Source organism: Gymnoscopelus microlampas (genome assembly GCF_963454915.1).
Source record: "Gymnoscopelus microlampas genome assembly, chromosome: 9".
NCBI classification, from domain to species: domain Eukaryota; kingdom Metazoa; phylum Chordata; class Actinopteri; order Myctophiformes; family Myctophidae; genus Gymnoscopelus; species Gymnoscopelus microlampas.
In genome coordinates this window covers 7379403-7392218 of record NC_139946.1, presented here as the reverse complement: position 1 = coordinate 7392218, position 12816 = coordinate 7379403, and the positions used below count along the sequence as shown (strand labels likewise).

Sequence of the window (12816 nt, the reverse complement as noted above, 5' to 3'; positions counted from 1 at the left end):
TGTTATTCACCTGTCCTTGTAATGCTACAGGCAAATCCACAGGTTTCAGTAATCAGTACTGGTAGTTGATGGAATGCCTTTTTGTCAGATAATTGGTTCAGGGAGAAAAAAGAGATCACACATTTTTTGATCACTTCTTTTTCGATGTGCACACCCTACCATTTTAATGAGCTATCTAAAGAGCTCAGAGTTTCTGTCTGGGCAGCACGAGAGAGGAAAAACTGACTGCCTTTTAACAGCAAACAAATGAGGTAGATCTATAATGTGATACTAATATTATTATACTTGTTTTAACACATGAAATTTATTTAAATCTATGACATTATCTATGACGTATAGGCTATATGACTCCATATTTGGGCAAAGTTTCAGCCTGTTCCCACTATGATGCAATGAAAGTGAAACATTTAATTCCAACGGTCTCATATTAAAGCACATACATTGTATTTGTCAGGTGATAGCATGTGATAGCAACAGTTTGTTCAGATAATAATAATAACATAATTATGATCTCTCAATAGCTCCACATTTTCACAGTACAAAGCTTAGATTGGCCTGGCCAGATTACTATGTGAAAAAAGAAAGTTGTCTTTAACAAAATAATCTGTTCTGTATGTTTAGTCAAATTTGAGAGGAATTCCAAAACGGACAAATCCAATTTATGCCTCAGCTCTCCCGTGATTTAGAATAAGAATATAGACTACTTACAAATATACCCATTCATCAGCAAGCTATCTTATTTGAATACCAGTATAACTCTATACTACACTTTATCTACAGTGTTGTTATAAACTCCTCAAAAAGAGTTCAGAAATATTATTTTGGTCGATTATTCCTCTCCTTCAATAATACCAGCGCTCAGAGCAAGAAGAGTGTCAGGAGGCTTTAAACATTCAGATGATGATGATAATGATGGTAATCATAACAGAAAACACAATGGTGATAGTGATGATATGTTTCTGAAGTGGTGAAGAAGGTTTAATGATTTATTATTTTTTCCTCTTTTCTCCCCTCTTCCTCTCCTCTCAATCTCCCCTCTCCCCACAGATCCTTTACTCCACATCTGTGCAGCTCAGCGCCCCCCCCCCCCCCCCCCCCCCCCACACACACACACACACACACACACACACACACACACACACACACACACACACAAATACCATACCATGTTAATATGAATATATAATATGAACTCCATGCTGTAAATTGTAAATAGTTTTAAGGTTGACATAATGATATTCTTAATAAGAATAACAATATGCTGTACATTGTAAATAGTTAGAAACAAACCCTTTAGTATAGAAGATAGGTATTTATGTAAATACATAAATGTAGCCTGTACATAATTGATTTCAGTTGTCTTTGATTTTTATAAAACTATTGAATCTACCTTTGTGGAGGCTCACATAATATTGTTGAATTCTTTACTTTCATAGTCCTCATTGTTTCACTGAATAATTAAAAAAAATCTAATGGCAACTCAGGTGTTCATTTTGGCATTTGTATTATTTTATACATTTGACACATCTTATCACATCATCTTTGACACACTCTTATATTTTGGCACCTAAATACAAACACATGCACACATTTGATTTAGCAAATTGCCTGAGAGGGAGGGTAAGAGACACTAGAGAGATGCACAGGAAGGCAAGACTCACTTTTCTACAATTTATTCATAAGTCTACAATCATCACAACTAAGAGATGTCCTTCAGGTTCCAGTGGAGATTGAAGCTGTTTGCAGAACAACATGGGCAAAGATTCCATGTCCTGGACCTGGAACAGGGCTCAAGAGTCAAATGCTCCTACAATCTGCATTTTGTAATCACATACATTAGGTAGAAAACTTCCCAAGGTTATCAAGAGTTGATCGATTTATCAGTGACAATTATTTTTAGTCTGCAAGTGTTGCTTTGGAGGCTGTTTGTTCAAAACCAGATCGCTGATATGACTCTGAACCTTGCTTTCCTCAACCATGTTTGGCTTAAGTGAGTTTGTCTGATGGTGTGAACTTTTACAAACAATAACTTAACATGTCAAAGAGGAGATCCGAGCACTCAAAAAAGTGGAGGAGAGGATATGGAGTTAAAATGCCAACATGTGTGCTCGGATCTGTTCTTTTTAAGCCTGCATTCCTCCTGATCCTAGAAGCACCTTCAGCATGCTTTTTTAGACATTTAATCTCCTTTGTGCACACGGTTGGATTCTGTGTTTTTTCTCAACATGTCACTTAATGAATCTAAATAATATTGAGGCCATTTATGTACTCTGTATTTGCAGTAGAAGTTGTACCAGGGCGCCATTGCAGCAGTAACATTTAGTGACTCCTTTGTGATGGAATTTGCGTCTTTTACTTTTAGACCCACACAAGATGAAGCATCTGAATAGAGGAGTCATCGTTGTACTGGTCAAAATTTGCAGTGAAAAGCAAGTGTCAAAACTGATGATTTATGATCAGGATTTGTTGAAGGAATATTTAGGAGATATGTACAAATATAGAGGCATGATCTACTGATGATCATGATGTCATCTTTCTAACAACTTGATTTGAAAATTGTGTTTTTCAATGTATTTTTGTATTATTCAAAAGAAAACACTCTTTCCGATCATTCAGTGAGATTTGAAGAACAGGAATTAGATACAAATATTAAGCTTTGTAACTAACATCAACATGTACAGTAGCACTGACTTCTGTACTGTTTGTTATGATAATAGTTATTGTAACTACAAGGTGGTGTATTTTGGACACCAGGTGGCAGTGTACTACCACTACACATTAAGAAAATGTTTACATTTAGGAATGGTTTTGGTGAAAAGATAAAGGAACTGTACACTGAATGTGGTCATTAAGACACCTAAATTCCCCTGAGGAGCAGTCTGGTGTCTTGCCTTCAAACTTTGCACTAAAACCAATGGGGTTTCTTGCAGATTATGGCAGATATTCTATTAAGGCCCTTGAAATCCTGAAAGTATATCTATGCCAATATTTGGTCTTTCAAGGTTTCTGTCAGTTTTAATTTAGTGCTGCTACATGCTCAACAGAGCTGCATCCATCCTTGGAGGAGTGTGAGTTCAACCACCACTGATTCTCAACCTTTTTCATTTCAAGGACCTCCAGTTTTATATGAATTTGGCCGCAGACCCCCATTGATACAGTTTGTCATCTCTGGGACCCCAATCTATACATTCCATTCATGCACTTTAGTAAGGGTTCATTTATTGGAACCCTGGTGGGCTCAGAACCCAACGTTGAGAACCAGTGTTAGCCTACTACTATACAGTACAGTGGTATAGACAGTTTACCACAAATTTGGTTCCCCACTGCTGTCTATTCCAAAGCTTTTCACACTTTTTGTGCCCAACACAACACCAACAGACAAGTCAAAATCTCAAGGCACACCTGTATTCATAGCAAAAATAGCCGATCTACAAGCTCAGTATGGCACAATATGAAATTGTAGATCTTTTGTCTGGGAAAAAATATCATATAGCTTATATAGAGCATATAAAGAAATGCCTTAATAAGGAGGCCAGGTTGAAAGTGGTTAAAATATTCTTTGTGGGTATATAATTTGCCTCTGTATTGGGAAATGGGTGCGCACAAAATAATTATAAAAAAATATATAGTTGTATATTATACTGTATATTTGAAATAATGTGTGTGTCAAACAATCCCAAGGCACACCAAGAGGAACCACTTGTCTATTCAATTAATTTCTTATACAAATGAAAAAAGTACATTAGTAAACCGGGTGGTTTCATGGGCGTGTGAATTATACCTAGTGCCACAACTTTCTTTTAATTTTCAACATAACCATTACCACACTACTGAAAAGAGATTAGAACCAACAATTCTCATGGTTCAAACGGATCATTTTATTATATAAATATTTACATGGATCTATACTGTACAAACATTTACACATAAATATTTACATATTTACACACACACACACACACACACTATAACAGTAATATATATGCACACACACACACACACACACTCTCAAAAACAAAACTGTTAGGGATTATTGATTCCTAACAGTTATTATCAAAACTGTTATCGATTTATATATATATATATATATATAACTCAGAGTGATAGAATTGACCCAAGTCGTAGTCTGTCATAACTTGATAAATAGTCAACAAAACAAAAAACAAAACAATGGGGGAATAAAAATAAAGATAAGTAAAAACAACAACAGCATTGCTTATGGAATATATAAGCATGGGTCTTCTGACACATTTACATAATAATAGCTGTACAGATATGGAGGAGGACAACAAGGCCCTGGGGGTTGGTTACCGTGTGGGAGAAGACAGTCTCTTCCTCATGGTGGCAATCAACTTTTCCATGAGGAAGAAGAAGATGCGCATGGAGCTGGATCTCACTGAAGGGGACATCAAATCCTCTGACCCGCCGACAGTTACTGAGTCAGGTAGCTGGTCTGTATGACCCCATTGGTCTGGTGACGCCTCTAAAGCAAAAGGGCGTCATCCTTGTCAGGAGGGCCTTTCAGGAGGTTGGGACATTAACGAAGGATACATGGGACAGGCCGTTATCTACTGAGCTACGCGGGAAGGCAGTTGAACTCTTCAAAGAGTATGCACGGCTGAGTACTGTCACTTTCCCTAGGAGTGTTACCCCGCCTGGCTGGGTGGGTAAACCCTGGGGGGTCACTTTTTCCGACGGGAGCTCTGACTCCTATGGAGCGGTGCTCTACCTGCGCTGGGATACTATGAGTGGGGTTGAGATCCGGCTGGTGGAGTCAAAAGCTAAGTTGACTCCTCTCGACCAGAAGGGCGACGCCGTCAAATCGGAGATCTGCGGGGCCGTCTTCGCCACCCGGCTAAAGACCTATATGCTGAAGCATGGGCGGTTGGAGGTGGAGAGGTGGTATCACTTCGTTGATAGCTATGACAGCAGGGGAGCAGCCAGGCTCTTCACAATACAGGACTGCAGCTCAGAAAGCAGAGTGACGTTCACCAGCAGCTTGCTCTCAGCAAACTTAGTCTTGACGGCCTAGTGGAGAGGGAAAACTAGCATTAGTTTTAATATATGTAAACATCCCTATCTCACTCCATTATATTATACTACATTATACTAACCCTAACCCTAGTGGAGAGGGAACATTTATATTAGTATTCACTATTCATCTATGCAAACACTAAGCCAAGGTAAACACATACTGTACAACACATCACATGCAGAGAGACAGTGTAGTGTCTCAGTAATCTAGGATCATAGGAAAACTAAGAACCTAGCATCAGTCTGAATAATATAATATCAAAACGTAAATAATCTGTACATTGAAACTATAGGATGCCAGATAAACACATGAACCTAGCATCTGTCTAAATAACTTCTAAATAACTTAGCATTAGTATTCATCTATTCAAACATCCACATCTTACTCCATCAACTTCTGAATACTTTTGTTTGCCCACTCACCTGGAACTTTGTTTCCCCCTCGTCGCAAAGAACAACATTCTTTGCCAGGTGCTGCATTATTGGCTTCAGGTGAGCCTCGTCATACCTGGTGTAATGCCGCTCTGTAGGAGTCTGCAACACATGAAAAACAATCATTAGGATCATCATATGAGGTGCAATACTGCTCTGGAGGGGGAACAAAAACTAGAATCAAAGACAAAATGTAAAGCTAGCCATTTGTACTAATAAGCCAACATATACATTGATTCTATAGAACTCACCCATGGCAGGCCACCCTGCAGCAGCTGAGAGAGGCACAGTGAAGCAGCAGCAATCTCAGAGGGCCGGTAGTGAACCATGTCGTAGTCGAGGAGTGTCAACTCCATGAGATACATGGCCAGCATGTGTCTCTCCACAGTACACTAGAACAAACAAACAACACTATTAAAAGCCTGCTTGCATATACAATTCAAAATACCCTTCTACATGCTTTATTTTAACCACCATTTGACCAGTCACCACCTATGTTCATTTTTAGACTATGTTCACACCGTCAGCCCAAATCTGATAATTGTCCAAACCAGATTGGAAATCAGAGTTGTTTCATCAAGTCTGAACAGCATAAAACCTCATGGAAATCTAATCAGAGTTGAACCACATTCCTAGGTGGATTGAAATGTCATTCAAATCTGTTTTCTAAATGTGTGTTTCAGTCTGAACACTGACACTGCGAACGACCTTGGAGCTCGTGGGAAATAGACGATCCACAAGCTTACATGTCAAATTGTGCCATGTAGATCTGCTATTTTATACACAAATCCAAACTAACCACTTGCAAATAACAGTGTTGACAGTCAGTCCTAAAGATCAGATTTTGCCTGCAGTCTGGACAAAGCCTTGGTGCAGAGAGTCAAGTCTGATCACTACACCTTGTATGTTAGTTAGTGAACCATGTGAACAGTGACTCACGTTTGCAGCCTTGGATGCTCTCCTGAGGAAGTGCAAGGGCAGCGGAAACCCCAGCTCATAGTTGAGGTACCTCAGCATTACACGCTCCATCTGTTTAATCTGAGTGGTTGTGAAGGCGTTGTCTGTGATGTCGGCAAAGTCCTGGATCCCTGGGGCACCTATTTGTCTCAACTCCTCGTACTTTGAGGCCACCAGCATGGCAGTGACACCAACAAGCTGGAGCTTCTTTGGTGAAACTGACCGAACCTGTAATACATCACAACAGCTCATTAGAAAAAGGAAAGGAAAAGAAAAGAAAGAAAGACAAGAGCAGATCAAATGGCAAACTCATTTGTAAGTTGCCCTTACTTGCAGAAAACGATCCAAGATGGCAACTGTGAGATAGAGTGTCTCCTGCCGCAGATACAAACTTAAATGAACCTGGATCAGCCAGTCGATTAGCTTAGCTCGCATCTGTGCCGTTATGTCGTAGCCCTTCAAGAACCCAGGTCGCACAGCCTGCTTTACCTGTAAAGACAAAAGACTTCATTACATTGCTGCATGACACCAGGTCACATCTAGGCCTGTCACAATTATTACATAATCGCAATTATTTTGCATTATCGCCATAATATCTTTCATGTTCAAAAATGTTCAAAAATAGTGTAAATAGGTCTACAAGCTCACAATGCGTCGCACCGCGTTGTAAGCTTGTAGATTGGGTATTGTTTTACATTTATTTTACACATTTTCAGTATAAAATTACGAAATGTGGCCTATTATGGCCATAGCACATTATTTCTTTTAATCATTGGTAGAGGTACTTGTCAGTCATTTCTTTGCATATTTAAGTTATTTGTCAAATCTGCCCAGTGCATTTTTTGTTTACATGGCCTAAAAGCCAAATAGAAATTACATTTTTATGTTCCAATGTTCAATGGAAAAACATAATTAAATCGTTATTCACAATTATTTGTATGACAATTAATCGTCAAGTAAAGTGATGATTGTATGACAACCCTAGTCACATCATGTAGTAAAGAAAACATGCCTCTGGCATCACATACCTCTAGATCCATTAGATGTGCATATATGTCTTTGACATATTCAGAACATAGGAGGGACATCTGTGAGTCTCCTGCATCAATGTCCTCTACTGTGAGGAGCGGGTCAGGGAAGGCCTCCTTCATGGAAACATCTGCAGCTTGTTCTGGACCAGTGGAGGGAGACACTTGAGGAGGTGCCTGAACTCTGGCAACTCCAGTCCTCTGAGAAGGAGAAAAGAATACAAATACATTCAAAACACATTCTTCTTTGAAGTCAAACTGTAGGTAATTTGTTTCTTGTACATAGTTTAAATCAATGGTTCTGAATATCGGGTCCAGAGACCACCAGGGGTCCAAATGTAACTCAGTAACTCTGAGTGTATGAGTGTACATCGTCACTGTCGGGTGGAAACCATGAATGTCCATAACTGTTACTTTTGAGGAAATGGAAAAAAGAACCAATTCCAATGCAATGTAGTTATTATTTAGTCACAAGCTCTTGTTAATACTGGTCATTGGTTCAAAATGTATAAAACCCCACACGCACTTAACCTATTTAGACTTGGAAAGCCTATACACTGTTATACCTTTAAGCATCTGTCATTTCAGATGTTGCTATGTATATAGCAACATTATTTTAGTTTTAGGTTTTTTTTTAATTAAAAAAAAAAAAAAAACTCAATAAAGAATTGAGTTTTTTCAGAAGGTTAGCATTTAGAGGCCGTTTAAAAAAAGAAAATCTTCCTCAGGGCTAAATGGATTTGACTATCTTCAAAAATAGCAAATCTACATGCTCACAACGTGTCGTGACTAGTCGAGTAGCTACTTTTGAATGACACGACAACGTAGGGTATTCATTTATATAAAAACATAAAAAGTTGAAATATGGAGAGAATGTTTCCACCCAACAACGATGATATGCAATGCTACTGTGCAGACTAGCAAAAACTTACTCGGGATTCCAGGATGGATGCTCTCCACAACTTCCTATCCCCCATCAGGAGCTCTGCAGTGTTGTTAGCTCTGCTGCCACGCTGCAGTGTGTCTACATAGGTGGTGCGCCTCTCTACCCTCCTAGCTGTGCCTTGTGTCAGTTTGCTGGCCATCAGTTTCAGGTGTCTGCCACAGTGCCCAGCCACCGTTCTCTCCCTGACCTTGTCTGCGACTCTCGGGAGGCCTCTGCAGAGGTCCACATTTCTGATGTGGTCCACGTTCACCAATGGTACATCAGGGATCCTCTGTAGGATTCTTGTGTAGACAGCATCCAGGGCCTTGTCCTGTTGTACTGTCTTGAACTGAGAGTGTACAAAGGGAACCTTACATTAGAGGTATACAAATTAAATGTAAACAACGTCATTGTCTAAATTAACAGTCAGTTTAAATTAACAAAAGGATTTCAGTGTAGGGATCTGGAAAAAAGGTATCAAATTGGGGACTGTGAAATTGTAAAGGTTGAGAATCAGGAGTTTAAATATTACCTTGGTGTTAGAAGCCTTGTTGGCAAAGTTGGAAAGGTCTCCAAGAGCAGCTCTCTTTGGAGCACCGTTGGTCTTCCTCTTCCCCATGTATGCAGCTGGGTTCTGCACGTTCATCCACTGTTGAAACTGTAACATTCAAAAACAGAAACAAAAAACGTTACAAAAAGCGATGTTAAAAATGCACTTGAGGTTTAAAAGATTCATCAAAAACAAATGCACAACCAAAACTGGATCAAATGAACACCCAAAAGAGAAAAAGACTCGATCTCAATTCATGTCGCTTGCCGACCAGAACAGACATTAAAAACAAGGTGTTTAGTTAAAAAGAAACACACTTCACCAACGTTCACAACATTCAAAAGTCACTCAACAACCAACGTGTAAAAGCCGTTGAACCAGCAAACAGCAACCAAAACAGACATTCAAGCTGACAAAGCGTCGGTTATAAGCTTGGAAGATCAGTTCTGCGAGCGACACCAACACCATAACGTCAACGTTTAGCCTAACGGGAGAATAACAGGCTTAACTCTAGTTATTTTTCACATTTTACTCACCATAACGCTGAACTCACCGAAGATACGATAAAACCGTTCAATTCTGAATGTAGTTAAAAAGCAACGATCAAACTATACTTTACGTTTAGAAGGTTCAAAACACTTCACCAACGTTCACAACATTCAAAATTCTCTCAACAACCAACGTTTTAAAGCCGTTGAACCAGCAAACATCACCAAACAGCAACCAAAACAGCACAGACACAACCAAATAACGTTAAATAAGCCAGAAACACCACAAAACAAAAGACTGAAACTCAATGCACATCGCTTGTCGACCAGCAGAGAACAGATCTTCAAGCTGACAAAGCGTCGGTTATAAGCTTGGAAGATAAGTTCGGCGAGCGACACCAACACCATAACGTTAACGTTTAGCTAGCCCTGAAACATGACTGTCATACAAGCGTCATGTGAACCATGGCTAACGTTTAGCCTAACGGGAGAACAAGCTTAACTGTAGTTGTTTTTCATAACTGTTCAGTAACATTCAAAAACAGAAACCGTTACAAACTCGTTAGCTAAAAAGCAACGTGAAAAATGCACTTAAGGTTTAAAGGATTCACAACGTTTTCAGGTTAAAAAAATGCACAAGCAAAACCACAAACGACACCAAAAAGACTCGCTTGCCGACCAGAACAGATATTAAAGCTGGCAAAGCGTCGGTTCGGCGAGCGACGACAGCGAAGCTCCATCTTGTTGACGTTAAACCGGGCACGAACAGGATGGATGGAGCCTCGCTGTCGTCGCTCGCCGAACCGACGCCTTGTCAGCTTTAATATCTGTTAAACCTGCCATGCTAACGGCCCGGGAGAACGTTACAACAAGCTAACTCTAGTTTAAAAAAAAAAAACAGTTTACTCACCGCATCGCTGGGTTCCCCCTTGGACACGACGAAAACAGCGTTTTCCATGTTGTGATGATAATGTAATAATGTGTGATAACAAGTGATAACAACAATTCACCGAAGTAAAAAGTTAGTAACTACTGCAGTAGCGAGTCAAACAGACAGTTAACCGTTAGTCTTAACTAAACTACAGCAGTAGCGAGTCGAATGCTCTCCGTTGTGACAGTAAACACCGACTGACGCTTTGCCGCCGTTGCTTCCCATATTAACGTTCTCAAACGCCCGCGCCTCCTCCTATTGGCCGGCCGCCCGCGGAATGCACGCCGCTCATTGGTTGTTGAAGGATGCACATTGCGTCATTCAAAGTTGAGTGTAGCGTGTGGGGAAAATAGCCAATCTACAAGCTCACAAAGGGCAGCGTCAACGTCATGTCATGAGCTTGTAGATCAGCTACCCACCCGCACACGGGAAAACCGTGGCATTTTAGAGGTTTCAACTTTATTTAACAATGTTATACACACAATACAGTAGGTTTAAACGTCAAAAATAAAATACAAACAAGAATTTATATTATATTAAATTAATATTATAAAAATACTAAATTGAAATGAGTTTTTGGCAACTTTATGAATACAATTCGGTCATTGATGTGACATCAGTTGATAAGTACCGCTCTGTGCATTATGGGAAACGTCAGAGCTTGCATTTTGAAAATAAACATTGCGTCAACGGCAGATCTACAAACTCACAGCGGGTTGCAGGTGCGACGCACTGCGAGTTTGTAGATCTTCTCTCGTCTGTTCTCGCGGCACGTGAGAGGGCGGTTACCGTTTTGACTGGCCAATCACAGCGGGTCTTCAGCTGTGACTGTGACGTATGACAGCAGGTGCCTGAGATGATCTCGTGATGCTCTAACGTTCATCCTTCAGTCTGTCACATCTTCTCTGAGAGCTGGACGTTTGTTGAGAGAGACCTTCTGACACAAGCAGACAGTTGACTGACTACTAACTTCTAACTTCTTCTTCACTTCAACACCAACGACGTTACTTGAGATCATGGAGGCGGTATGTTAACATCTTTATTAATACAATATGGAGGCTGTGAATGTGTTATAATGTTCTTTAGAGCACGTCGTTTAAGACGGTTTGTTTAGAGTCCCTATCTGGTGAAGGCTAATTTAACGTTAGTTAGCATTAGTTAGCCTAGGTAGCATGTTTTCGTTCGATGTCGTATGTTGGCTACCAGTGGTTCTCAAACTTTTTCATGTCAAGGAAGGACCCCCAAATTCACACTTATTAGCCTGCGGACCCCCATTTGAAAAGATGTGCCAGGGAGCCCCATAAGAGAAGTTTTTTTACGGCTAGCAGTGATTCTCAACCGTTTTAATTTCAAGGACCCCCAGTTTGAAATGCATCATTAGGCTGCGGTCCTACGGACGGACCCCATGTAATGACATTTATATCTCTGGGACCCCAATTTATATTGTAAAATCAATGTTAATTTAACTCTGAGAGTGTACAAATGGAGCCGTTAGGGTCCATTTGGTTCAATTTGTACACTGTCTGAGGTTACAGAACCTTAAGGGTTCATTTGGTTACTATCTATCATTTAGCTGGGGACCCCCTGGAACTCCCTCAAGGACCCCTGGCCCTGGGTGTCCCCGGACCCCACTTTGAGAACCACTGGACTATAGGATTAATTTACTTTGCACTTTTTTCGAGTCGCTGTGCCCGTGGATACATTATGAGCATCTGCTAAATGCCTTCATGTACATTGTAATAATGGGAGTCGTTTTATATTGTCCTGCATCTTTCAAACGAGTTGCTGTTCGTTCCATAGGCCTATATTACTCGGTGTTAATTTAACTCTGATATTGTACACATTTAGGCAAATGGACTGGTTCAAATATTATGTACCCAAATGTTAACGGTTATATTCGCTGACTCTCAGAGTTACTTACAAACGGCCATTTAACACTGAGGATGTTACTGTTTAAATCAGTGCTTCTCAAACTTTCTTTTTGTCAACGTCCCCCAAATTAATGTCTTTGGCTATGGACCCCCCATCTGAAAATCTTTTGTGACAAGGAGGAGGGATCCCCAATTCCCCATACAAGATTTGTGTTGTTAAAATAGTTTTTTGCTACATGCTCACCACGCGTTGCACCGTGACACATTGTGAGCTTGTACATCGGCTATTTTAATAAGGTGATGTAATGTATATAGGGTTAAAGTGGTTAAACTGATTTTGATACTATATTGTGCTGGGGACCATAAACAGTATAATCATTCACTCTCAGAGTTACAAACGGACAAATGAACACTGAGGATTTTACTGTGTAAATATGAAATAAATAACTGTATTATCTTCCATCCATACATCTTCAACCACTTATCTGGAGTCTGGTTGAGGGGGCAACAGCTCCTGCAGCACAGCGTTCCAGACTTTCCTTTCCCTACTAGCAACATTAGCCACTTCATCCTGGGGTTTCCTAAGGCGTTCCAAGGCCA

The 12816-nt window shown here is 40.1% G+C and overlaps 1 protein-coding gene across 1 annotated transcript; it reads right to left on the bottom strand.

The window, feature by feature from the left end:
• Nucleotides 1–5115: 5115 nt before the first annotated feature.
• Nucleotides 5116–10372, bottom strand: LOC311051373 (G2/mitotic-specific cyclin-B2-like; the record flags this gene model as incomplete). Its single annotated transcript, XM_084065937.1, has 9 exons — nucleotides 5116–5121; nucleotides 5458–5568; nucleotides 5718–5858; nucleotides 6406–6651; nucleotides 6754–6912; nucleotides 7452–7652; nucleotides 8384–8725; nucleotides 8909–9034; nucleotides 10325–10372. 9 exons carry the CDS (start codon nucleotides 10370–10372, stop codon nucleotides 5116–5118), a joined length of 1380 nt encoding a protein of 459 aa, XP_083922063.1.
• Nucleotides 10373–12816: the final 2444 nt, after the last annotated feature.